The sequence below is a fragment of the Mycteria americana genome, chromosome 14 (assembly GCF_035582795.1).
Source record: "Mycteria americana isolate JAX WOST 10 ecotype Jacksonville Zoo and Gardens chromosome 14, USCA_MyAme_1.0, whole genome shotgun sequence".
Classification (NCBI taxonomy): domain Eukaryota; kingdom Metazoa; phylum Chordata; class Aves; order Ciconiiformes; family Ciconiidae; genus Mycteria; species Mycteria americana.
The window spans coordinates 17025262-17053155 of record NC_134378.1 but is presented as its reverse complement, the minus strand read 5'-3'; the positions used below and the strand labels follow the sequence as shown (position 1 = coordinate 17053155).

At 45.3% G+C, this 27894-nt stretch overlaps 2 protein-coding genes across 5 annotated transcripts in view; one reads left to right on the top strand and one right to left on the bottom strand.

Moving 5' to 3' along the window:
- The window catches only part of ZGPAT (zinc finger CCCH-type and G-patch domain containing), a 42923-nt gene that overhangs the window by 7087 nt on the left and 7942 nt on the right, over positions 1 to 27894 (top strand). The gene's annotated exons all lie outside the window — the stretch shown is intronic.
- Positions 176 to 27587, bottom strand: ARFRP1 (ARF related protein 1). Of its 4 annotated transcripts, none has more exons than XM_075517513.1 (9): positions 27506 to 27587; positions 26007 to 26106; positions 25532 to 25619; positions 24963 to 25045; positions 24401 to 24482; positions 23840 to 23910; positions 17250 to 17350; positions 15591 to 15674; positions 176 to 275 (listed from the first exon to the last, which is right to left on the bottom strand). In XM_075517513.1, the coding sequence occupies exons 2-9, from the start codon at positions 26097 to 26099 to the stop codon at positions 191 to 193; spliced, it is 687 nt and encodes a 228-aa protein (XP_075373628.1). In that variant the 5' UTR covers positions 26100 to 26106; positions 27506 to 27587; the 3' UTR covers positions 176 to 190. The 4 variants fall into 4 exon arrangements, with proteins under 4 accessions (XP_075373628.1, XP_075373627.1, XP_075373629.1 ...); XM_075517512.1 differs by lacking the exon at positions 176 to 275 and adding an exon at positions 4381 to 10834; XM_075517514.1 differs by lacking the exon at positions 176 to 275 and adding an exon at positions 10841 to 12650.

Genomic DNA, 27894 nt, shown 5'->3' with positions numbered 1-27894 from the left:
CACCAACTCTAGGAGACAACGACTGTGAGCAAGCCATGATAGACTTTGTGGCGTATCAGAACATCTCCATCAGAAAGCTGAGGCGCCTGCAGCAAATCCTGGAGCACTCGCCAAGGAAGCAGTCGCTGGGGACCAGGGCAGCCATCCAGGAGAAGTTCAGGGCTTTCCTCACCCGCTGGAAAGACGGGCACTACGACATCACCGAGGAGCTGCTGGACGCGCTGCGAGCTGTCAAGCTGCACTCCATCGAGGAGGAGGTCCGCGAGCGCTTCCTCCTGTAATGAGAACACGAACTGAACTTTTCGGGTGGTTTTTGTTTTGTTTTGGGTTTTTTTCCTTCTGTGGCTTCATTAATTTATTAATCTTTCCAAACCTAACTTGAAACGCAGCGTAGAGATGAGTGATGGGTCAGAGTTGAAGCGTGCTGCGGCAGTTGCGGTGGGTCCTGCTCTGAGTGGGGCTGTATCGCTGCCTCGGGATGGCACCAGCATCCCTGCACCCGCGGCCGGTGCAGCTCCTGGGAGCTCCCTGGGTGCTGGCTGCTGATTTTTCCAGCACTCAGCAAGGGTCAATATTTTATCAGAAGAGAAACATGCAGCCAGGGTCATTTTTTCTGGGGAAGAACCGAGCTCCCCCTTTTAGACAACTGTTTGGCTTTGTTTTAAATTGTGTGGTTTTGCTTTGGTTTAAACTGTGTGGTTTTTGCTTTTGTTGGGGTTTTTTTTTTAGTTATTTAACAGTATTTCCCACAGAGGATTCACTTGCGTGCGTTTGTCATTCTTTGTTTTGAGAATGGAGTTCACTGCTGAGACCCACGCTGGCTGTAGAATGCCCCTGAAGTCACCAGCACTGCCAGCTTTAAATTTATTTCTAAACTACCTGTTTTTATACCATGTGTGAGAGATGTTTCCTAAAGAAAGCAAGCAAAGAAGTTATTTTATTATACAATTCTCTGTCACCAGAGTCCTTTTCTAGTCTCATTTGGAGGAGAGAGGTGGTGTTGTGAGTCCCAGACCATCATCTTCTGACTCCACTTACCCTCGCCCGCTTTTTGCATGTGCTTCACCCCACGATCACACAACATCAGCCACCCACACGACACAACAGCCCACTAAAACCAGCCTCCACGAGCCACGTGGCAAGGCTGCATGTGAGCGGGATGTAGCCTGTCTGGGTTGGGATTTGCCGCCAGGGTGAAGCTTGCGTCTCTTGGGTCAACCCAACCGTGTCACCCTGAGCCCCAGGTCTGTCCCCGGACCCGACTGGACACTGCAGCGAGTGAAGAGACACTTAGTCAGCCAAGAGCTGTGCCTTGGGGCATTTGTGCTGACTGCAGGCGGGTTTTTTTAAGCCTTGCAGATGTCACTTAGGGAAGTCAACAAGGGTGACCCTCTCAGGCATTTTCCAGGCTGTAGCAATGATGACACAGAGCCTACATCTTCTGCCTTGAATGAGTTTGGCTTTTTTTATAGCTCTTTTTAGCCGAGTAGTTGCCAGGAATAGTTTGTGGTTCAAAAGAGGAATATTTTCCCCCAGCTAGAAGCTGTCAAAAGCACTCTGAAACATGTGCTATGTGGAAGTGCCCCCACACTTCCCCCGTGCGAGGAAGGCTGACATAACTGATTACAAGAGGGGATTTTAACCTCCCCTTGCTGCCCACAGACACGTCCCGGGCTCTTCCTGCTGCAATGACAAGTTGTTCATCCACGGTGGGCTGGACGAATGGAGCTGATCCTGGGGCCAGCGCTTGCCTTTTCACTGCTCCTGGCTGCTCCAGAGCTCCGGAGTCCCTGGGTGTCTGCTCACACCTGCCTGGCTCTGCAGACTTGCAACTGGGAATCCCAGACTTGCAACCGTCTCACCCTGGTTTTGGGCTCTGGGATGAAGCAGGTCAGGGATCCTGACATCGCCCTGGGTCAGTTCAGCCAGGGACAAAGAGAAGCAAATGGCTGAAAAGCAGCAGAGGGGACCCCTCGCTCGCACCTCTGCGTTGAGCCAGGACTGATCCTGGCAATCCCCTCGCAGCTTTGTCAGGCCTGGCCTTGAAATCCTACACAGGAGGCTGCACAAGGGACCATAACCCCCCGTTCCGATGCTCCGTTATCACCACGTCTAATCCCTGCCCTACTGAGCTGCTTTATTCCAGTGGGCTGCAGCTCAGTCCCCAAGCATGACTTATTCCAAGTCCCTTGGCAGCAGCGAAGTGCCGATGGCACGGTCCAAGAGCAGCTAGGGCAGGAGATGAGGAGGGTTTCCATCGGAGTACTGTGAGAAACGAAGTACTGCTGCAGCGCAGTGCTTTTCTCCGAGGCAGAGTGCAAAGCAGGACATCCAGCGCTGATGGGTCGAAGGCTGGAGCAGCCAGAGCCTCCGGCGTTGGCTGCGGCTCCTCAAGGGATTCCCATCCTGCTGCATTGCAGTTAGTCCTGACTCAGCGCTAAGGATTCCGTGTCCTTGGTCGAAAGGAGAACAGGAACGGAGGGTTGTTAGTGCAGGAACTGCCTCCCGTTCTTTGTCCACACCATTCCTGTCTTCTTGAAATATGTATTTACTGTGAGAGTCGAGGGGAGGGAAGGAAAATGAGCGTATTGGCAAGAGCGTATTGGCAAGAAGCTGATAATTGTTCTCTTGGATGCTGGTTTAGCTGGGCGATTTTTCCAGAGAAAGAGGTGCATTTTCTGTGTATTTTTTGTGATAAAAGACCTCAGTCCTGAGATGGAAGTGCCCATGGGGCACTGTGGCTGAGTTCGGGGTCTCGGGACACCTTGTGTTGTCCTTGGAGCTTGTTGCCCTTCTCACCAGCAAGGTCAAATCTGGGGTGCGGGCTGGAGGCTCCCATCAGCTGCGCAGCCAGCCAGAAAGCAGCCAGCTCCGGTCCCCGGGCTCCCGGCTGAGCTGTGGCTGCTCACCAGTGATGTGGCCGGGGGCTCCATGGGAGTCCAGGGCTGACCAGGCACTGGCAGAGGCTAAAGTAGAGCGGCTGTGCTTCAGCCACGCTCAGTCCTGTGCTCATTTCCCCACGTCAACACGCTGAGCGATTCCAGAGCCCAGCGGCTGATAAACACAGACTGGGCAGGGATCCCCCGCTTCTCCCAGCACACGTCCTCCCAGCTGGGATTGTCCTCGCCCGATAAGATAGATCCCAGGATCTATCTTATCCTGGACTCCCAGGATAAGAGCCCAGGAAACATCTTTCCTGATGAATGCCAGTGCAGAGGAGGGGTGTTTGAGGTATTTGTTTGTTTGTTTTATGGTTTTTATTTGACATCATGAGTGCTCTGTCCATCCCATCTGGATGTCAGTCTGCACAGATCCTTTGTCCATGCAGATAAAGCAAACGCAGCAGCTGCTTTTGTAGGCTTGCTCCCACCAAGAGGTTTGCAAGAGTTTAGGTCCCACCGCTGTGACTCCGAGGGGTCAAACATCCCCACGTGTAGACGGTGCAAGGGTGAGGAGAGCTGCCCGGCTCCTTCCCATCCTCCTGAGAAGCGATGCCTTGCTGGGATGACTCCCAGCACTGAGCATGGGTCAACCACGTCCAACCCCTCCTTGGAGGGGAGATGATGGGCGTCTGTCACCCATGTGCCATGCCAGATTGCAGTGGGGGCCACAGACCTCAGGTCGCCGGAGGAGGAGAGGATGGTGACATAACTGGGGATTGCCCAGCCTGTGTCAGATGAGCTCTGCACTGCCAGCCTCCCCCAGCCGTCACCAGTGCAACCAGGACCGAGGGTCTGGGGAAGGCAGGTGATGCCCTGCGCCATCCGGCAGCTCCCCAGCTCGGTGCTACCAGCGTGACTTGCTCTTCCAGGATGTCTCGTGAGCACCCGCGTGTTGTTTTGTCTTGCTCTGCCGAGGTGGTTTTGACCCGGTGGTGGCTCGGTGTGCGTTGGGGTGTTGGTGTCTTACAACCCAGCGCAGGCAGGTTGGAGAGTCCCTTTGGCAGCTTTCCTGGCAGGTGACACTTTGGGCACCGGTACCATTTGCAGGCAGTTTATCGGCAGTGCCAGACCTCTCCACAGGTCTCCCTGCTGCCGTAGTCCACAATGTCCCCCCAACCCAGGTCCCCTCGTGCCAAGTTAGTTGGAATTTCTGCACAGCAAAGTTTGTCCTCGCGTGGGCTCACAGATAATGTGACAGCAGGGGAATCTTTCTGGTAAATATTGACCTTTATAACAGCATCCAAACACCCCAGCATGTGAGTCTTGCTTGGTTTACAGGAAACGGGCTTTGCTGGGAAAGCCTGCATAAGCACCATGCAGTGCTGACCACAGCTCTCCCTGCCAGCCTCCCCTGCTCCGCTCCCACCGCCTCGCACCCAGGCCACGGCAGGCGGTCACAGACCAACCTCAGATTGATCGTAAGTTTAATTAGTTGAAAAGATGAAATAACTTAAGAGGATAAAAACCCCTCTTGGTTTTCACTGAAGTTTCCACGGCCCGGAGAGAGAAGAGGAACAATCGGCAGTGTGAGCTTCTTCCTGATAATTTAAATGACTGCTTTCCTTATAAGCTGTGGCTAAGGACAAGTACATGGTAACATTTAAATGTGGATGTACCTCTCTCCCGGGGATGACTCAGTTATTTAGCACACAGAAGATAATTTTTCCCAAATGCTATGAGCACAACATAAAAAGCCCAAGCCCACACTGTTCTCTCTCTGAGTCGGGCTTCCCTATCACCCTATGCTGTTAAAACAGGAAAAAAGAAAAATCACAAACCCACTACTTTATTTAAATTGCTGAGGCGTGGCCGCGTGTTACGTTTGTGCCACGGGCTGACTCCGATGCCTCTCGCTGCAGCCAGGTGTGGCAATGACTCAGGGTGGCAGCGGTTCCCCAAACCCACGAAACTGCCATCGGCAGGAGCTGACTTGCTCGTTGCGAGAGCGGTTCAGACACGTTACACTTCAATGCAACGAGAATAGTGCATGCGCTGGTCCAGGGCTGGAGGGTTCGAAACAGGGTTAGGTGAATGATTAATGTTAGTTTAAGGAGGCAGTGGGAGTTTTTCTAGTGAGGTCACATCTGGCTGGCTCACACCTCAACGTCGCAAACAAGGAGAGCTGAGATTGCTAGAGGAAACTGAGGGGGGGATTTTTCAAGGTATGCAGAGGGAATGTCGCCAGTGCAGACTCATAATCCTGCTTGTCAAAACAGACTCCAGCTACCCCTGGGCCCTAGGTTTGCAACGTAGTCACAAGACAGGTAAGTTCACTCTTCTGCCTGCAGATTTCCTGTTCTCATTTCGCTAGAGGTGGTTCTTCGCCCCTGCCCTCCCACAGTGCTCCATGGCTCGTGGTGGGCTGAGCCCTCCAGGCACTGTGGGAGAGGACTCAGGGAGTGCTAACACACACCAAACTTGTTTGAATTAGCCCATCGCTATTCCAAAGAGGTGCCAATTTTATCTTCGTTTGAAGCATGCATCTTTTTTTTTCTCCTGATTGTAGGTTTTTCTCCTCTGATTGTAATCTCCTGTGTTGCATGCCCAGGCTTTCCCTGCTGAGACTCGTCCCTCACTGCTGCGTGTGTTATTTCTGCAGTGACCCAGTGATGGGACCGAGCTCCTCCGGTACCAGTGCTGCAGGTGGAGAGTGCCAGCCATGCTGAGGAAGCAGAGGTGAGACTGAGGAAGTTGGCTGTGTCCAAGAGCAGGAGCGGAGAGATAGCTGAAGGGTGCAGGGCAAACCAACCTGTGCTCAGTTTGGGGGTACCTGAACTGGGGTGCCAAGGACGTGACCTGAAAGAGGACCCCTGACACAGGCAGGGAATCGGGTGCCGTGATGCTCGGGACAAAGCCATTGCCATGAAGCCCACCTGGTATCGCGGCACTGGTGATGCTGCTGGGCCGGACCCAGACCTGCTGCGATGCAGCACTGGTTTTTGCTTACACCGCTATTATTTTCCAGTCCTCCTTTGCTGCAGGAGGTCTTCGTACACATTTGTTTCTGTCTGAGCCTCCCATGGCTTTCAGGAGGTGAAGTCTCAAAACACCCAGGAGAAGGAGAAGTTGCATCCCTGTTTTTACAGAAAACGGTTGTCGAGGTCCACTGACCTGCTCCATGTCACCGGCGAGCATGCTGGCTGCACCAAGGCATCGAGGTCAGCCTGCTCTGCCTGTGGCAGGTCTCGTCTCGCAGCACCCAGAGCCCCACGGCTGGGCTCTGGTACCACCAGCCTCCGTCACACGTGTGGGACCTGGGAAGTGCTTTTTTCACATGGGGTCTCGCTCCTCATTCCCCTGCCCCTGTTTCTTCCCCTCCTCAGTTTATAATTTCTGTTCCGTTCTGTGTTCAAGGAGCTTCCTGAGAGCGGGATGTCTCAAAGAGCAAACGAGAGGACGCACGGCCGACACGACCCGTTCCCAGCCTGGGCCGGTCAGACGCAGGGAACCGAGAGGTCAGGACCAGGCAGCCCGGCGGCAGGTTGGTGTTGGTTCGGCACACCAGGGGAGGAGATGGACCAGGTGCTCTCGGGCTGAGCGTGGCTCATAACCATTGATCTGCACCTGGCCAGAGCTGGGTGAAACTCTGCCTCCTAATCACTCTTCCTCATATTTCTTTTAATGAAATGAGAATTTTTGCCTCGTGTCGACCAAAACCGGAATCTGCCTGATAAATCCTTTTAATGAAAACCTCAATGAAAACCATTAATGAAAAGGAAACAGTTTGGTTTGTCAATAGTATTCCTATTAGAGAAGCTCAAACACTTTGGCAGCCTGATGACCCTACAAGTGTTGCTGAAGGGTCCCTGCTTCAGAGCCGCGTCTGGCCTCGGGGCACAGTGCGGGCTGGGGGTCGCTCCCCCCTGCCCCTTCCCTCGCTGCCCAGCTGCCTGCATTGGTCCCCAAAAGCCCCTTCTTTCCCCCTTGTAAAATGTGATGAGCTTTCTAGGTTCCATGCTTTGAAGGTCTTCAGAGGTCTTTGCAGTAAGCATGTTCCAAAAAAGCAAATTATTGCTGCCTGCTGCTGAGTAAGGCGAGGTGAAAGGACCTTTCATCCATGATCTCCCTAAGCAGATTCATTAGTACCCAGGGAATATTTAGTACCCAGCAGGCTTGTTCAGACAGTGCTGTAGCACTGACTCAATAGTTAAAACGGGACCTAAAGCATAACTAGCATGAAATTGTCTTTTTAAACAAAAAGTTTCTTGTGGCAGTTACAGAGCACAACACTGTAGTTTTCACTTATTTCCAGCGTTTGCTTTCAAGCAAGTGTTGGGAGGACAGTTGTCCTTTACAGAAAAGCTTGCTTTTGCCTGAGGCTTAAAAGGTCACTTACAGGAATTTGTCCAGCGAACAGGGTCACATCTGAAACACTTCTTCTATTTGTTCAGCCATTGTTTTGCTCCCAAGATACTTAGCCTATAATGCTCAGGTCTGGGCACTGCCTCCTTTTAGCTTGAATAAAAATAGCATATATTAGTAAAACTTCTGATGCCCTTTAGCTTACGTCAGTTTTCTGGGAAACATGGTCAGGAAGCTTGGAACGACTACAGCTATTAATATCCTTACACAACACCCTCACTGTTTAGAACTGCAAGCACTTTATGTATTATTATCTGGGTCATCATAAAACAGTAGTCTTCCTAAAGCAACTCTATGCTTACCCTTTGAAAACAATGGCATTTTCCATCTTACACAATGTTTAGGGAGAGGGCTAGAGCAGCCTGCTGTGTCTAAATGACTAAGCACTATTGGAAATCAGAGACCTCGTAGTGCTGTACGTATGTGGGGGAGAATCAAGGTCCCGGTTGTTGCATGTGGTGTCCCTTATCACCGCACACCCAGGAAGAGCACCAGGCATCCAACGCACCAGGTGCCAGCAGCATCCCGTGCTCGGTTTGGGGCTTTCCCAGCTGCTCTGAACATAGCTGAGCTCCAGCTGTGCTGTGACTTAGCTGTAACACAGGGGAGTGGAGCCGGGAGACTTCATCATTTTTCTATGGAAGTGCAGGGAATGACAACTTTCCCAGCGACTGCTATGAGAACATGAGCTCAGCGAGGATGTGCACTGGGTAGTCTGGGTGCTGCTGCTGTCTCAGGCATGTGGACTTAAGGGCATTTCCGACGATGAAGTGTAAGGGACTAGATAAAGGTTTGGAGAGTTCAGATCCGTCTTCAGGGACATGCTCCAATGTGCTTGTTCAACCTCAGTCAAATCATACAGATTCCCTGATGCTGGTTTCTATTCCTGTCTCTGTACTTTCTTCTGTGATACTGGAGCTTGGTAGGTGATTTATTGGACATCTCTCAGTCTTCCCAGAAGTTAAGACAAGGACTCTTTAGTTAGGAAACTTGGAAGATAAGAATAGGAGTGTACATTTCCCCACTTCATGACTCTGAACCTGAAAGAAGACATCAGCTCCGGCAAGACCAAAACCAAGTTCTTCTTTCACCCAGTTGCGTGTGCCATGTGCTGACAGGACGTCACGCAGGAACAACCTCGCCCGTGATTCAGCACCTCTTGTTTACAGAGGTCCTCTGCCCTTTGGTACAACAGCTGTACTCATGGGGCATTTACTAGGTCTTTCACAGTGGCGTAGCCTATCCTGTGATCCTGCCTCTTCTCGTGGCATGGAGATGAGCTGTCAAAATTTCCACCACACTGAGGATGTGGGTGCAGACTTGGGAGAGCTTAATCCTTGCAGAGGATGGGGCTGTGTGGGATCAGTTGCTTTTGATTCAGTTAGTTGTCCTTCCCCCCTTCCACAGGTGGCCAGCTGCCTTTGCTCCCACTGCTTTCATCTCCAGGGCAAAGATCTTCTGTTAAAAGCGTGGTGTTCAATATAGGTGGGTATTATGCATAATTGCAAATATCTCATGTAAAAATAAGCCTTGTTTGTGTCAAGGAACCAAATCTTTCAACAGGGCAGGATAACCCTTGGTATCTCACAGGTTATTTTGTTCCCCTGATAGAAAAGCACATCTGAACGAGAAGTGGCCTTCAGCCACAAAACGGGGACACCCAGCAAAATCTCAGAGTGAAATGCAGGGACTGCCTGTGTATTCATTCCACTGTTACTGATTAAAGGGGCAGGCAGTGAGGAGGTGCTATTTGTAATACCAGTTTCTGGGAACAACAAATTCCTTATTCCTCTTCATGACTGTCTTATAGAACCCCCTGTTTTTTTTCTGTGGGAGCGTGACTCAAAAAAAAAATTGCTAAACAAAATCTACAGATGAGATTGGATCAGGTTATTTGACTTCTGAGAAGTAGCAGGAGTTCCTGGCTATGAATTGAACTGGAACACAAGTAGGAACACAACAGAAACAACTCTGTAGGTTTTTGTTTCAGGAAAGCACGTAATTTCACAGTGAATTTAGTTTATCTATCTTCAGCGCAGTGCTTATGGTATATACTGGATACAGATGTCTTAAGGCTGCGCTGGCTCAGAGATTTGAATTGGTTCCTCCAAACGTTTAGCATGACATCCACTCAGCTGAAGGATGTGCCCTTCAAATGATGAAGCTTTTACTAAATAATGCTGTGCTTGTTGTACGCCGGCAGCTGCATCCCCCACTGCTGGGCAATGCCCTAGCAGAGCAGCAGTGAGTGCAACAGCCGTGTGGAGCCGCTCCCTTGCGCTTCACTTCCCAGGCAGAGCTGGCAGCAGGTGATTCTGGCTGTGAGGAACACAGGTTTAAGCACTGGAGTCCTCCACGGTGTGTGCTTGCCCCTGTCACGGCCACAATGGCAGGGAGCTGCTGTTAAGAGATGACTGGATGGAGGAATTGCACAAGTAGTGCATTTGTGGATGGCAGAAAGACAGTACCATCTATGGACATGCACCAAGAGAAGTTATTACTCATGAGTTAGTAGCGTTAGTTAAGATTACTACATGTAAGTAAGTCCAGCAAGGAATTTATTTCAAGGAAAAGATGCTTCATCCTGTGAGTTCCTAAGCAAATAGATCTACTGTCTCATCTTCACTACTTTTGATAGCATGTGACAACATGATTGTGGAAAAGGTGAGACTGCTGCAAAGACATCCTCAGAAAAGGATGTGGGGAATGTGGTATTCAACAGAGGACACTGCTAACAAAATAGAAATTTGGAAACTCGTTTGGAATGAGCAGCCTTCAGCTTTAAGGAGACAATACAACTGAGAAGGAATGAGGAGATTCCTGCCTCCAGAAAGTGATTTTATGTGTTCAAAAATAACTGTCAGACAGAATTCCACAACTGATAATTCACTGTAGATGTTCCGCCTCTTCTTGTTTCCACTTGACGAGCACCTGGTTTATGGAAGAAATTGAGGTCATTTTTCTCCCCAGTGATGTTGCATACTGTGCTGTCCAAGCTTTCTGCACCAGTCCTCAGCCATTTTCCTACATGAGGCTCTGACTGCTTTTAGTCCCAGTTTGTTTCTTTCTTTCATCAGAAAACTTAATCAGCACTCCCTTCCGAGGTAATGAGTGTCACGGGTGAAGGCTTGTGATCAGATTTAAGTTGTGCAGATGTTGTATGACAGCAGGCACTATATCCTTGTGGTTTTGGATATAAAAAAGCCTAAGTGTGCATAGAGAAACTAACGGAAAGCCCCCAGTAGTTGTCATGAAAGCCAGTTTTACCAGAGGAGCACAAAAACAACTCTTTAAGGGATTTCAGAAGCACAAGAAACAAAACCAAAGGGCAACGCTGGAGGAAATGCCTCAGGTCTGGCAAACAAAATAATGTGTGTAATACACCAGGAATGTTTCATGTGGGATTTCCAACTTGTATAAAATTCCAGTGTGAAAAAGCACCTGCTCTAGTTTGTCTGGCATCCTTTGTCCTGATCAGAGCTGAGCAGAAGGCAAAGGTTCTTCCCACACCTCCCCTGCTTCTTATGTCCCTGGAGATAGATTCGAGCCAAATTTTAATAGAAAACTGTGCCAAAAGGGATTTTTGAGAGGGCATCAGTGGCAGGATGCCCTGCCACGTCTGGGCATCCTGTCTATAACCTGTCTGCGTGGCAGGGTCAGTTCAGCCTGTTTTTCTTGATTATCCAAATTGCTTTTGGAAAACCTATAGACAAACAAACACTTGGGAGTAATTTCTTTCAGTCTCTGAAAACGGTCCCAAGACTGAAGGCAAATTCAGTCTGCGGTGCTTCTTTTGGTAAAAGCTGAGGAGCATAAGCAGAGCTGCAAGCAGAGGCAGAACCCACTTTCCTTTATGTGTGGACACTGCTGTCTGTGGCTGCCAGTCAGTTACCATCTACATTCATCAGGTTTTTTTAATTTAAAGGGCTAATGGTCAAGACCAGTGACAGTACCGCTCTTGGCCTTTCTTAGCAGATCCCTCTAGAAGTTCTCTCTCTTGCCACTTGCCAACAGAGAAGTCCCAGGATACTGTTTCAAAAAATAATGAAATGCCTAAATCAATTCAGAAACCTTCAAGTAACTTTAATCCAGGTTTTTAGCTGAGGACTGCTGTAACCTTACATTTTCCAAACCCACAATGGTACCTCATAGTTATTCATCAGCACGCACTTCTGGAAACCATGACTAACCCAACAGTCTCATGCCCAGCTAAAACATCATCACTGAGGAGAAGCAAACTTCCAGACTTGCAGTAAAGTGCCCTTTTGCTTGAGATTGCTATCTGTAATGTGTAAAGGCAGATCCTTACCTTAAATAAACTGATGGATGTGCTGGACATGTTGGTGTACAAATGATGTTATAGGATGTGTCAGCAGTACAGAAGTAGGATCATAAAGAAGGGGAGACTAAAAATAGCTCGATTAGGAGTAAAATAACCCTACAGCACTGGAAAGGATATTAAGTCCACTTCTTTATTATAGGCTGATTTCAGTTTAGCAGAGAGGAGGAAGAATGGCTGGGGGCATATACCCCATACATGCCTTCTGCTTGATTCTTCACCTTGCTCTGAAACAGATGGTACTGGCCAGAGCCTTAAGTAAGATGTTGGACTCGGCACAAAGCTGTGTCTGATTTGTCCTGGTATTTTCCCTGATTCTGTGGGATGGGATGTCATGGTGAGTGGGTAAGGTCTGACATCAGCATCACTGAGAAGCAGACTATCAGGCCATTGCAGCAAGGCTAACACGTCGCTGTTGCCTTGCACGAGGATGGGACTGGATTAGGTAGTACCAGCAAAAAGTGCTTAACTCAGTTATTCTGTGTCTTTCCATAGTTCCAGATGAAGATGAAATTGCCACCATGTGGACAGCACTGTGATTCATGCAGTATCCAAAAGCATTAGAAGTAGTTTTTGTGGGGTTTTTTTAAGGAATGCTCTTGCATCCCGCTTGTAACAGCTAATAAATGTTTGCATAGCAGGAAAATTCCAGCCAGGTGAGAGAAAGTTAATCTTCTGTCAATGTTCAAATAAAGCAAGTAGAATAACTACCATGACCATTAGACACTTAGCTTTATCTCAGTGTAAAGCATGCTAAAGGAAAAAGTGATTACTAAGTGCAGATGATGAATCTGTTTCACCTTGGAAAGATAAAGCAGCTCTTCAGAGAAATAAATTGCTGTAAACAGGCACGGGCAAAACAGGTCCATCTCAAATGCATCAAAAATCTGAAAAACTGATTACATTTGAACTACTCAGAAACGTCCTTGCTTTGGTTGGAGGTCTTGCAGGGGGGTCACTTGCAATGCAAAAGCATTTTAAATAAAAGTCGGTGCTTCCTGTAGGGACTTAAATAAAGCACAAGTGTAAAATATGATGAAGTTATTGATTCAATGACTGATCAAAATACAAAATAGTTATCAGCTACCAGCATATCATCTTAGACTATCCCAGTGGGATTTTTTTTTTAGCAGAGCTTATGCATTGACTACCAACCCTTTTCAGAATGCTTTTCCATGTCAATTTGGTCCTATTCCATTGGTCTGCATCATTAGCAGAATAGACCTGCTTATAGAGACTGAAGCTGCAATAAAACCAACCAAAGGAGGAAGTCATCAGTGCCCTTGTGTAGCCATTTATGACAACATACAGCAGATGCAACCAAAACCCCCGGCTGACAGCAGCACTCCATTGTCTTTGTGCTTCACGTAAAGTAACTGCACATGGTACACAATCAGCAAGATCCAAGTCCAGGTTGTGCTTGCACAGTGAGATCTTTATCTTGCATCTGTCAGCTGAATCCCTTCATTGCAGTCATGCTGCAGCATGGAGGACACACCAAAGCAATTCAACAGCTGGCTTGACTGTTTACCTGCTGAGCTTCTGCAGCACTCAGGAAATCTTTCAACAGTATCAGGTAGGTGCATTTATCTGTAATGGTGGAAAAACCTGACTGCGAAGCTCTTTCCTAAAACAGGCTTTGGGAGCCAAGCAGCTATATCTGCATGTCCCATCAACTGTAACTGCTGGTACTGTTCTAGAAGCTAACTCTGAATGGTATTGAACCTTTCACTGCCAGTTTCAGAGATCCTCCCTTATTTTTTGTGGATATCAGAGCATGCTCATACTTATGTATCGCAGCTGATGCATCTTTCTGGGTGAAAGACTCTCCCACTCTTGAGAACTTGGAATTCTGAAGTCAAAACATTTGCTTTAAGACCTCCTGCTGATATGTGCCATAAAGCAGTCTTTGTGTCTAGAAACATGTGAGAACAGCTATGGCCTCGAGCTCAAAACTGTTTTTCCTCCCTGGTCTCCTAGGGAATAGGGAGAGGAAGAGATCTGAGAAGAGTATGTGGAAAGCTTGGAAAACCCCTGGTGTCCTATTAAACAGACATTTCAAGTTACTCGACTAACATGTTTTGTCTCTCAGCAAGGCACTTTCGTCCACCAGTCACTATTTTGCATCTTCAGTTTAATTGTTAGCACCAACCCTGCCAACCAAAACAAGAGCCAGGACCACAGAGATAGCTTGAAAATACTCAGGCTTTCAGAGATGGCCAAGTGAGAGAGATTTCCCTTATAATCAATGGCCACTGGGTATCCAATACTTTCGTACACTTGAAACTCTCAGCCCTGCATCACGTGCAGCACCTAGAGAAACTGCCACTTCTTACAGTAGGTGAGTGATCTTCAAGGGATCCTCTACATTCACAGAGTGCATAAGAAACCTGAGATGCGTCACTAGGTCTGAAGGAGCCTAATGAAATCTCTGGTGTCTCAGGTAGATCTACCTGGTTTAATTCTTCTGCGATACGGCATGGACATTGGCACCATTCAAATTCAAACTCAGGTACTCTGTTATACCACGTGTTCTAACAACAGCAAGTAATTGAAAGGGATTTGATATCTTATCTGACAGTTCGCCTAGCCTTATCCTATCCTAGCGTTACTGAGAAGTAAGATTCTGCTCTCCAGTATGCAATTATTTCCACTAACTTCATGTGCTTAATGACATAGTCCAGCTGCCCTCATGCTTTGACTCAAATGTGAGGGAATGAATTATGTTCTCTCATTAAAAAAATCTGCAATGAGTTGCATGCAGAAAATTTAGCAGAAAGTTCTATGACAGATGCCAAATAACACATCTTCAAACAAATGCTACTGTCTAACTTGCTCAAATAGAGCTTGAATAATGTCCCCTTAGTTACATCAGCAAACAGCACCAGTGCCAGGAGTAACTAAAACGTGAAAAGCAACACTCACTGCCAAACCACTGTAAAATACATGTAAAAAGAGGTATTTGGAGAAATGTTAGTGATACGTCAGCAGAATTACTAGCTGAGTAGGCTACATAAGAAGCGAGCACTATTTGACTTCAAGAGCTGCCTTTCTTTTCTTTCTTGCATTTCAAAAAACTAGAGGGCTAAGTACCACTATTTCCGAACATCAGTTGTTTCAGCAAGAGAAGTTCAAAGAAGTAGGAAGCTTTATTGCTTACTGATTTCTCCCTGCCTAGAGGTTCAGCTTTTGGCCTAGAAAGATCACAGAGAGAGCCTCAATTTGTTCCAGTTACAGAAGACGCCAATTATTCTTACAATTAAAGAGAACGCACAACAGAGAGACTGGCAGTCAAAGCAAGGCAGTGCTTTTGGAGTTCATGTCCTATTAAGAATACCCATTTTAAACAGTGCACCATTGTGCAGTTGCTGGCTTCCATACCTGCATTTACCACAGGTAAGAGTTACGAATCAACATGCTGACTGAAAATTGAGTTATAATCAACACTGTCTCTCTCATTATACAAACAGCAGCATAAAAGGGCCAGTAACACCACCTATAGTAACCATAGGGCTGGAGCAGCAAGGTATCTTCTCAGTTAGGAGGGACAGCCATTCCCCAGGCTCCCCCTCCCCTTTCATATTCACCTACACAGTTCCTTCAGGAGTTCCTTCATGTCACTGGCCTCTAGCCTGTTAGACTAAGAAATCAAGAATCACGAAGTAATACAGTAGAAAATCAAGTCCTTTGCATCTGCAACAATGTGTAGATTACCACTTGATCTATGCTCTCAGGCCAACAACTTAATACTTAAGTAAGAGATTCCCGCCCCCCACCCAGTTGGAATCCTTTGCTCAAGTGTTTCAGACACAGAAAGAGAATGTTTGTCTCCAAACTTAGGAAAGAGTCAGGTGTAATAGGAATCCAGTGGACCACCTTCTTTAAAGAGAACACAAAACTGTGTGGAAAAAGACTGTCCGTTCCTTGGCTGACATGGAATTTCTTACGTGATGTCCTTCTTTCTTGGGGGCCGGTGAATATTCCTCACCACGCACTTCACCATCCATTCAATTCCCTCGTTCACTCCTTTGCTAAGGGAATAAGATAAGTAGACAAGACTTAAAAAAACAAACAAACAAAAAAACTACCAAGAACAAAAACATGGCTCATGTAGTCCCTAATGGAGCCCTTACAAGAGCAAGTGAAGGGTTTTGTCCTGCAGTTATTTATTAGCATTACTATGTTAGTTTCTCATACACGCAAACAATGGGGATCTGATTTCGTTTAACTCAGTATGTAAACTCCATTCTTTATTTTCCTGGTGTCTGTACAAGTCTACATCCAATTTAGTTAGTCATCAACTCTGTGGAAACCTTGGGATGAACAAGCACCAAACCACTTGACAGCCAGCTGGTTTAAGCTATTTTGCTACAAACCTCAGGCTAGTTGTATCAGATCTTCCGCTCCTGGCTCCAACTTTCTGTAATCATCTGTGCTGGGGCTGCCAAGCAAATCACCAACTCACTGCTCTGCACAGCTTCCCAGCCAGGACTTCCACAATTTTTTTTTTTTTTTTAGTGCAAACTCAAACTGAAATTTTGAAAGGAAATTCCACACAGATCAAAACTAGAAGTGTTTGTACAAAACCCACAACAATTGAAAAGGCTGCATTTCATAAGATTATTATCTAATACTTCTCTTCCAGTCAGTGCTTAACCATTGTTCTTGTGGTCATTCATGTGCTTAATGGCATTTGTTTCTTAGCAATGCAGACAACAGAGATTTTTGAGTGGTTTTCTCATGGTTTGAGAAGCTTTTCTTATCCTCTGCAGTAGCTTGTATAATAATACAGCTTTCTTGCTAGATTAAAAAAAAAGAAGAAATCTCAAAGCTCTGCATTCAGTGCAGGCAGTAATTAAGACAGGAGTATTTCTAGCCATCTGGAACAGTACTTTTCACTTATGCCAAATAGCACTTTTCACGCAAAGAACTGAAAGCATAACCAAAGTATTGCAAGACTCCATGTGCAATAGTGATGCTAAGATATACAGAATCTCGTGGGCTGGTCAGCATGCAGCTGTGTGGTGTGCAGCTGTGTAGGCCTGAAGAAGAATCACAGTCTCTCAAACTTTGGTCTGTCCTAGTTGTCGCATCTTAAACCACAGGCATCCCCAGTGTAAGAACACTCTTGGAGATTGTTATATTATCTACACAACAAAGCCCATCTGCATACCAAAAAATATGAAAGCAAGAGCATAATTACTCCACCAACAATGGAACACCACTCATTTCTCTGGCAGCATCATAAACAGCTATATTTTCAACTGACTTCCTACATAAAAGCCAGGAGCTACAGCAAACCAACGACCGCAAAGATTATTGTGTACAGAGAAGGGATGATAACGGACAAGAATCAACAGCTTCATATGTCTCCAAGTCCCACTGCTCTCAGCCAGTAAGACATTTTCATTGTGTTTCATAGGCATGATTTACAGATGAAGTTACTGACCTGGTGCAAGTCCAAGGTTCACAAACAAGTATCTGTCATTGCTGGGAAGGAAGCACAGCTCCCTTTCAGGGGTTATTAAATCCTATCGTACTGCTCTGCTTGTGTGACGCCCTGCAGCTGTTCAGTTAACCAAAACACCATCTATTCTCATACTTACCCCGTAAGAGCAGAGCAGGCTTGTGTCAGGCAGTCTCTCTTCCCAATTTTGTTAATGCAGTCACTAAATGCTGTCTTGATGTCAGGTATTGACAGACAAGTCTGCAAGGGAAACCAAAGAAGAGCTTGCTTTCTATGCTACAAGAGATGGTGACCTTCTTCCAAAATGAATCCTACCACATCCACGGTTCTGCTTCAGTCAGGATGGCACAATGCTGTTAGGTTAAATCCCTCACCCACTAACACAGCAAATTCACTTCTTTATGTTCCAAAAAAAATGAACATATTCTTTTTTCACCAAAGAGAATGCTATTTTCAGACAGTATACACACACTGCCCTGATCTTCAAGATGTACACTTCTAAGCAAATAGTCATGAAAACGAGCACAGCCTGCACACCCCTGGGATACTCCTGCCCCAACCATCACACACAAGTTCTGTCTACCAGAACACTGTAAGAGCGCATCTATTTACAAAGCCTTTTGAAACAGTGTACCTGCTACAATCCCAGACAAGTCAGTTCCTGTAGCTGACTCTTTGCCAATGGCCTGGATCGTGTCTCCCTACATGCGCACTCTCAGAAAATGGCTTGGATGTGATTTTTCCTAAGTTCTCAGCACATTCTTGGACCTTAAAGGCATAGCTGCTCTGGATTTGTTTGTTTGCATTTTGCATGCAGGAGAAAATGCTGACAGCACTAAATGCAGCACATCTTCCGATGCCTGATGTCACTTTGTTCTTGATCACCATCAGGTCTTGCACTTCTGCAAGGCTGCTAGGAGATTGCTGGGAAGTGGTTCTAAAATACACAAACGCATAAATCCCGCAATAAACCAGTGGATTACTTACCTGACATAAATCACAGTGTCACCACAGATTTTTTATTCTTTGGAGTTACATACAACAAAAATTCTATTTTTTATTTATTGGAGTTACAAACACCACAAAAGCAAACCTGCCTACTGAAGTCTAGACTTGCATCTTCCTCCCTGAACACAGCAAGTAGGTACAAGAAAAATCACCAGCCTTTAAATCCTTTTCTGATCTCAGTGCTCACTTTTTCCTCAGAAGCCTTGGACAAGCCATTTAAGCACTTCAGCTGGCCACGAGCCCAGCTTTCCTCGTCTCTCTGCAAAGACATTTTGGACCCTCAATGACACTCAAATACATGTTTTGGGCAAGTGTTTACTCAAATGCCAAATCGGACCCCTGTGGGTCTTGAGGATTAGTCCAAGTGGATGGACACTTTGAAAGAACAGACAACGTGCAAACAGGAATTCAGTCTTCTACAAGTCTGGGCCTTAACTTAGCAGAAAGATGGAAATTAATGATACCAGCTATACATTTTGCAAAATACTGGTTCTGGAGAAATTAAATACAGGAAACTACTGTGGGGATGACCATGTGTCAAATAAGCAGGTTTCAGTGCTTACAAATAAGAAGGGTTCTTAAGAAATGGCTTGGAAGGAGTTTAATGACACCCAATTCACCCAGTGCCCTTGAATCCAGACTTGTGATCTTCCACTGTGAAGGGCCTAGAATCCATGAGTTGTGCAACTTTTGATGACTGTACTTTCTTATGACCTAAGTTGCATTTCAGACTTGCAGTTTCAATCAATGAGCTGGAAACTGTATCCCAAAATGTTACTTACTTCATTGCACCAAAGACCTAACAACTTACCTCAGGATTTCTGCCAAATGAAAAACGTGCAATTCATAAAGATGAGCTGTCATCCACAGGATAAATCGTTAAATGAATTTAAAAAAAAAAATCAAATACTAACTTTAGAGAGAGTCAGACTGGACTTGGGAGCTGGAATTCATATCAGTAGGTCTGGAGGGCAAGAGTACTACCAAACAACCATTCTCTACAAGTTTGTAAAAGATGCTACTTTAGTTCTGGTACGACGTTCACTGCCAAATAAGAAAGGCAGGTCCAGCTGCCTCTGGATTTAAGTCAAAGCTCTAGACAAGTCAATTACCCAACAACTGGGAAGGAAGATGAGCTGCATGTCAGTAATTTGAGCTATTTTTCATGTTGTTACTTTTTTTCAGTAAATAAGACTTGGCAGCAAGAAGGTCAAATCCCAAGGCAGCTGAAACTGAGTGAATGTTTCTTGAAATAGACTTTAAGCTTATCACAGTTTAATATCATAGTATAATTAATTTCTTCTTTTCTGAATAATGATACATGTTAAATCTCTTTAAAATAAATCTGAGAGAAAGTGTTCAAGGTAGGAAATAACAGTGAAGAGCATAGGCATGCTGTCCTTTATTTCTACTTGCACAGGCCTGTGCAAAGCAACCAGGCAATGGCCTTCCCAAAACCCACCAGCAGACCAGTACACCTGCACATATCCAGCGGCACAGAGAATCCACCTCCTTCACCCTGTCCATCTTTGAGCCCTTTGAGAAGTCCACTTTTCCCAGTGCAGCTTACAACTGCTGTGGCCATTTTTTCCCCCAGCTTAATCCATTATAATCACCTCCCCTTCTCACCCTCTGGTATAATCATGGCCTACTCTAACTTCCACAAAGCTGTCCAGCCATTGCTCTCCATAAAAATCTGCATCAGAAAGAGTTTTGCTTCTGAGGAGACTTTGCACCATTTGCATTGTTTATAGCAGGATGTCACTGCATCACAACACTACACCTGTTTTGAGGAATGTCTTTTTCCCCTTGGAAGGAAGTACAGTAACACTGCAGAGGGGATAGCACCACTGAACTATCAATTCAGAGAAGCCTTGTTTTCGTGTTCAAGGGGAAGCCATGAACTGGAAATCTTGGCTTACAGCAGAGGATGAGGCAGATTATCCATCACTTCAACTAGGAGCATTTGAACTTCTTGTGCTTGGCAGAAAATGTCAGCTGCAGCTTCTAAGTTCCCCTGTTTTCCACCTCCCTATCAACATTACAAAATATTTGTTTACAGACGCGTGTTGTTCCTCAACTGAAACGACATAAACCGAGAGCAAACTAGGGAAGCTGGATCTGTGATCACATAAACAGTGTAACAAAATCCATAGGTGACCTTTCTGGAGTGATGTTATCTACCATACATTTCAGAGCAAACTCAGCCAACTTGACAAATCCTATTTCTATCTCAACTTCCCCAAAAGAATGCACTGTAAACCATCTTTGCACGAAGGCTCTTCAAGGCATAGTCTAGCCAGGACTGACCTGCCTGCACAACCAAATTCCTTTTATGAAGGGTTCAGAACAGCATTACCCAAATTAAGACTCAGGAATGGTACACCTAGAAAGGTATCAAACAGCAAGGCTCCATTTCTGGAGTCACCTGCAGAAAAGCATGAGTGGCCGTTTTAGGCAAAAAAGGTTGCACTGTAGAGTCTTTATCCATTTGCCAAATCCACTGCAGGAAAGACAATGCTGCTGCTTAGCCTCATATCAGGATAAAACCCGAAGTATAGACTCTTCAGCCATCTCAAGAGTAATCGATCGGCAGAACGGAACTAAAATACAAACAACAGAAATGTGGACAGCCTAAATAAAACTATTTAATAAAAAGTCTAACCAACCTGACCTATGCTCTGTGCTATCTTTTTTTACAAGCTTATTTTAAATTAAAACTTAAGCTCGTTTAAATTAAAACAAGCTTATTTAAATTAAAACTATTTTTACAGGGAAGCTGTGCTATTTCTTAAGTTGGAAATTAGAATGGCCGTCATGCAGAAGGCCTATTTTCTAACAACAGTGTGGAAAATAGATAACACTATGAGTCGTCAAATATATGCTGCTGCTCACCATGACTCCTCGCATTTTCCAAAAACACGAGGAGGCTTTCCAACATTCTGGAGATTACAAATTAAATTTCCAAAATTTATTTTAAGATTAGGAAGGCAAAACTCCCTCCCAAAGACACCACACAACACCCGATTATTTTCATATGCTATTTTCTCAGCTCAGTTTTTCCAGTATTTTTAACAGTGTTGCAAAATGAGCCATTCTATCCTCACATTTAACAGTTCATTGTACAGCTCAGAAATATATAGCTTTTATAAACCTCTAAACAGCTGCATTCACATCAAAACGGCAAATATAAATTCTTATTTTGCAGCTTTTTCTGCAGTAAGCAGTATGTAAGCAAAACTGCCTAATATTTTCAAAAGTGGCATTCTGACTTGAAAGGAAGTCCACATGAATTATTATATATTAGACATTTAATTCCCCTACGAAGCAATAGTTCCTTTAAAAACCAAACCAAAACAAACTCCCTCCCACAACACACATTTGACCCAGTCTTTTAATTCATTACAAAATGATCCAGTTTTGAAGCCCCTGCTAAACACAGAGCATTCTCCTGGTACAAAAAAAATCATATACAATATTGTCACGATATTAGAATTGGTATTTTGCAGTCTATGACTGTATTTCACCTCCTGATACGGCCAAACACCACTCATGCTTGGCAGTGCTGAGTGGATGCAATTTACCCTAGGGTAGTGGTGCCTATTAACAGCGGAATTCTTTTCTACAAGGAATTTAGCATCAGGGCAAAAAAATTCTTACACTTTATGCAATTTCAGGCATTCCAGGCATTGAGTCAGAACTTTTGTTACATTATTGTAAGGAATGTAAACTTTAAAAAAAACCAACCCTAGTCAGGCATAGGACTTCTGATATATTTCAACACAAGTCTTCTGCTGGCCTTTAAAGATGTATCATCATGAATTCTCTCATCCACATATACCAGCAAGGTTAAGATACCACTTATCCTCCCATATCATGATCCATGTTAAGAACAGAGGGATGCTGGTGACAATTCCCCACTACAATTATATGTCTGGGGATCCAGAGCAGAAAAATCTCTACCAATTATAGTCCTGTAATGTTCAATTTTCTTCCAGACATCTTCAATTCTGCTAAATCAGTGGAAGAGAAACAGACCAGTTTTCTAAACCTTGCTTAAGGGAGCCTGAATAATTACTGAAAAATAAGCTATAGTCTCTTTAATGTTTTATTAATCGCACTGATGTCTCTCTGCTCTGTGTCCATATCCAAGATTATACTCTAGGAATAGACCCCTAAATATACAATTTAGGTATTTCTTAAAAATAGGCATACCTCTAGTCGGTACAGTTTTGCTCATCTCTTGTCACAGTTCTACGGCTGCATAAAGGCACTGAATCTGTGGGCTGGTCTTGGACCCGCCGGAAGGGGCAAGGAGTCATTCATAGTTTTTATCTTGAGAGCCTGTTCCAAATAACTCTGTCTAGTCATATAAAGAAGTCCACTTGTTCAATCATTTTTCTTTAGTCTCGCTAGGGTGCCAGAAGAGCTGGCTTTTGCAGTATGCCCACAACAAAATACGTATATACAGCCATAAGGAAAACTGGAACAGCTTTCCAGGTTACTGCATATAGTTTAATGCTCAACAGGCAAGAGTGCAGACTGCTCCCTGCTGTAAAGCTGTAGTGTTGCATGGAAATACGAGAGTTAATATTCTGGTTCCCACACAGAAAAGAGTCAATTTCCCCGCATACTAGAGATCACAGCAAAGTCAGGACCATAAATCAGGAGTCCTGTCTCAATCGCACACTGTCTTTTAAGTGGAACTACAGTTCTTTTCTTTCTATGACTAGATAATCTTATGATCATCCAAAAAAATCTGTTGCGTTGTACATATGAAGTGTAACCAAATCCTCCTTTAAAGGCAAAGTGATTTCTATGTAAGTCTCAAGTATTTCCCACAAGTGCATTCACTGAGATAGGTGTAAAGTCCAGGGGAAGATGCTGAGAAGTATTAGCATACTTTGAAAGAGATACTGACCACAGCTGCCAGGGCTGGTACTCCAAATTCTACTGAAAGTCTCTGGCTCCATCTAGAGATTAATCACTCGAACTGCAGTACTGGAATTCCAGGTACAAGGCACGGAAAGGCGGAGGAAAACATGAAAAATACCACGACCACTTTAGGCACTCTCTTCCCCTTTTTCCGCGCCAGGGGAGATGAGGACTGCCCTGGATGCATCACCTAAACAGTCACACTGTAGTGCCCACTAACTTGTCAAATACAAAACAAGAGTTTTTCAGTTCTGGATGTGCTAGAAAGAATTCAAATTATACTATCAAGAAAAAGTATTCCTTGCCGTTCACTGCTGTCACTGGTGGAATGCTCTAGAACGTTTCATTGAACAGATCTTATCTGGTTATGGGAAAAGGATGATACTGCTTCACATACATTTGTTGTGCTGTTCCCAGGTTATAGGAGAACAGCATAAACAAAGTGCACTAAACATTTTTTTTTACTGAATAAACAGGAAAAAACAGTATCAAGATACCAAGTCACGGTACAAGAAAGACCCACCATAGCTACATACTCTGTTCTGTGTACATAAAAAGTTCAAAAGAGCTGAGATGGATGAGCCTGTAGTAAGCTCACTTATGCCACTGGAAAAGGGTTGGAGGAGAAAGGAAAAAATTAAAACTAAATTCAAAACAATTATTTCCAGCAGCAGGAAAGCACCATAGCATCAGTCCAGGAACGTGAAACAAATTTAACATGAACACAGAGCTCACCTTTCCAAGGCTTATTTGCTCACTTAAGAAGTAAACCTGCAATAATCTTACCTCTACATCCTGCTTGTTAGCTAACACCAGAATGGGAACCCCTTCCAGAGCTTCACTGGTAATCATCTTCTCTATAAAACACAGAAACAGAGGTTTAGCCAGTTCTTGAAGACAAAGTTGTGCAAATGCCTGACACAGACTATCTGGACATAGGGATGAAGCGAGAGGCTCCTTCTTGCATTACAGTTCCATTTGATACAACCTTTCAGGTCTATTTTCTTCACAGAATTTTTTCCAGATCAAACTCCAAACTTAATTTTTATCAACAAGCATGTTATTGAGAATTAATGAGGTGATAAATATAGAATAAGGCATAAAAATTCCAAAATCATTAGCATAAGCACAAAAAGAGATTCAAGGCCATTATAGGCAACAAAAGCAAGTCCTGTGTTACAGACAAGACAGACTTCAACAACAACAAAGTGCTAAAGCACTACAGATGTGTCATCAACGGGCCACACAGCTTACTTCAAGCACATAGGAACAGACGTGACAGTAATGAGAGAACTGTGCCACAATACATCATGAAATCACAGTACAGGTAAAACACGATGTACTCACCAAAAGCTCTTTTAGATTCCGAGAGCCTCTCCTCATCAGTGGAGTCAATAACATAGATCACTCCATGAGATTCAGCATAATACTGAAAGGATAACACAGATATTAGCGCATCTATCCGCTAGGACCATTTGTTCCTCTTCCTGATTTTTAAAAAATTTTTAAATTTTAAAATTTTGATACACATGGAAGAGATCAGAGCCAGCTGTTCCCACAGTACACATCTGGAGAGGAGAATGGTGGCACACAGAATGTGTTGCCTGTTCTGTTTGCAGGCCTACGGAATACAACAGGTGAAAAAGCTTATCTGTCCCCCCAAAAAGCTTATCTCTACTGGCACAACCCTCAGGTATAGGTTGGTAATTGCTGTCTGTGAACAATAATGCAAATATTAAGCGTTATCGTCGCTCATCTTGCACAGATATAGTTGAATCTCTGGACAAGTTTTGATGCTAAATACTAAGGTTACCAATAAGCCTGTATGATTACTAAATGACCATACTGCTTCAGTTCTAAAAGAGACAAAAATATTTCTAGAAGAAAAAAAACCACAAACATCTCCAACCTTGTCCCAAAGAGACTGTAGCTCCTCCTGTCCACCAAGATCCCAGAACATTAGCCGAGTTTTGCCAACATCAATAGTACCAACTAGAGGGAAAGAAGAAAAAACAATCCAATGAAAACTAAAGGTGTTCTCTAAAGCACAAACACCCGCACACCGCGCTAAGAAATCTGGGGTAGAACAGTCTTCTAGAGGAACAAACCACATACAGTGGCTACTTTCAACAACAGAACAATACCTTTGCAAAGAGTGACCACTAATATCAGAGAGAGTCGTATCAGTGCAAATAATATCAGAATCAGGCCAACGAATGAACTCCAGTGAAATTTAGCTTAACCTCTGAGCATAACACTGAAATGGGATACTTGGTTTGTTAAGACTTCAGGGTTTTTCCCTTGTAAGCTAAGTAAGCCTATTTTATTCTCTTACAAAAAGACACGGGGAGTTGGGAGATATGATCTCTGCTTCCAGGAACGATTCTGCCCTTGCCAATTCTTAAATATTTCACACAAGAACCAGCTGTTGTCTAATTGTGCAGGAAAGCTGAAAAAAATTCAGACAGATTTACTTACTGTTTAGGCCTACAGTGGTTGTGATTTTGGACAAACTCATCCCTTTGTAGTTCTTGTTAAATCGAGTTTTAGTTTGTTCAAGGAAGGTCTGAAAAGAAACAAGAAAAAGTATTTACTCTCAAATATTTTACTGGCCAGGGTAATCCTAACCCAAACCTGCCTTTTAATTTCTGCAGAATCCTACTTCAACAGATACTGCCCTACCTAGCCTTGGAACAAACCATTCTTGTTCCCTATTTTAGCAAGGAAAGAGGGGATCACAGGTGATTACAGGATTACCAAAGCCTCAGCTACATCCCTGAAAGCTTATGTTAAATTTAAGTAAGGGGGAAAAATTGATTCTTTGGTGTGATATCACTAAAATAACTCACAATACAGCCAAAGAAAGATTGATCTGTCTGTTGGAAGTTTTATCTTTGGAGGATGTTCAGAATTGCGTGTGCCCTCCACGCAATTGGTAATAAACAGCACTTACGGTTTTACCAGCATTGTCCAAACCAAGGATCAAGATGCAGTACTCATCCCTCTGGAACATGTATTTATAGAGTCCAGACAGCAGAGTATACATCCTGCTCCTGCAACAAGTACCAGGAAATCATTAACAAACAGGTCATTCCAAAAGTCTCTCATTCCACAATGCAAGTTTTTCCTAACACCAGATAAATAAATGACGCTATTCTTTTATCAGTAACTCTCATATTTAGGCAATCCCAGGACAAATCACAGATCTAAGAGAGATCATGCAAATAGCCCAAGATCAAATTTTCAAATGCATACAAGTGAGGGATTATCTTCCAAAGAGCTTAACCTCTGTTTCTGCACGCAGCGCCCAGCATCCACTGCAAACTCAACCCTCATTTGAAAACTACCCTGTCTGCTTTGGAACTTAAAGGAGAGCTCAAGAAGAGCTTGAACGTCCTTTGCGGCACACGTAAGACCCACAGAAAATGAAGCCGCTTTCATACAAATACACAGAATGGGTATTCTGAGCAAGAATGTACATATCAGTCCTCCCCTCCTTGTTCCCAATCCATGTAACAGTATCATGGGATCTTTAATGGTCGAACTGAGCACACCATATCTTAAAGGCGCATAAAACCCCCTACTTGTCTTAATTTAAGCCTTATCCAGCAACAGCCTTCTGTTATGGTATCCACCATACAACTTTTTCGTCATCTTACAATGCCACGAAGACAAGATAGGTAAGTTAACGAGCCAAAAGCACAAGACTAAGAATCAGACAAAGCGACACCAACACCCGCAGAAGCCCACACTTTTTTTGTTGTTGGATTTGCACAAACAAGGCCAAGAAGATTTGCTAAGATGCAGGAAGTATTGGTACCAAGTGCTACAGCTGACTCACAGAACATTGCAACAACTCTTCTGTTTAAATACAGACAAAGGGAACCTCAAGGCAAAGACTTTGAGAAGCAACTGTATTTGAGCAGGTGCGCAGATAAATAATCACTTTGAAGTCAAACAACGTTGCCGAAAGGAAAAAAAAAAAAAAAAAAAAAAAGTGTTCCAGACCAGAAGTAAGGGATTTCTCAGGCTGGGGCAATCAAGGTGAGGGCAGGGCACCTCAGGGCGCAGGGGCTTTACCCCCACAGGAACCCGCCAGGACCCCTCACCTCCAGCTCTGCAAGAGGCGACGCCTCACGCCGTCCCCCGGGAAGGCATCGAGGCCGCAGGCTGCGGACAAGTCCCCCCTTTTCGGGCCGGCAAGTGATCCTAGGCGTGCCCAACTACCGGCCCGCTCCCCCTAGATCCGGGAGACCGCCCCCGCTCCTTCCCCTGCCACGGCTTGACAGGGGAGAGGGGGGAAACCGACCCTCACCGCCATTTCCCCCATCAGATCCCCCTCGCAGGCCCGCCCCAAGCCCAGCCATGCCCTGCCGGCCCCCGCCGCGGCTCTTGCCCATCCCCCAGAGCGCGGAAGGCGGAGAACAGAGCCCGAAGCTCGCAGCCCCTCACCAAGTACCGGAGACACCTCCCGTCACACAGCGCCTCACCCCTCCCCGTCGGCACCGGCCGCCGGCGCCATCCCTCGCACGGCATTCTGGGAAACGTAGTTCTCGCGACGCTGCGGGGGCGGTGCGAGGGAGGCGAGTGGACTACAATTCCCAGAATGCCCAGCGCCACAGACATCCAGGAGACCCCCGAGTGCGCAGGCGCAGTAGAGGGGGGCGTCTAGCTACTGAGTGGCGTAACGCGTTGGCTGGAGAAGCCGGAAGTGGGGTGCTGGGGGGCCGGAAGCTGGCGGGGTGTCATGGCGGCGGCACAGTAGGGGAAGGGGGAGCTGGGGGGTGAGTGGGGCGGCCGAGGCCGAGGCCGAGGCAGGGTCGGGTCGGGGGGTTGCTGCC

Bases quoted from the DNA above. Each gene is read 5' to 3' on its own strand.
- ARFRP1 (XM_075517511.1), bottom strand. From the start codon at position 26,099: ATGTATACTCTGCTGTCTGGACTCTATAAATACATGTTCCAGAGGGAT. The intron at 25,046-25,531 runs GTAAGTAAATCT...CTTTCCCTCTAG, and splicing joins AACCACTGTAGGCCTAAACA to TTGGTACTATTGATGTTGGC. The intron at 17,351-23,839 runs GTAAGATTATTG...TTTCCCTTGCAG, and splicing joins CTAACAAGCAGGATGTAGAG to ACTTGTCTGTCAATACCTGA.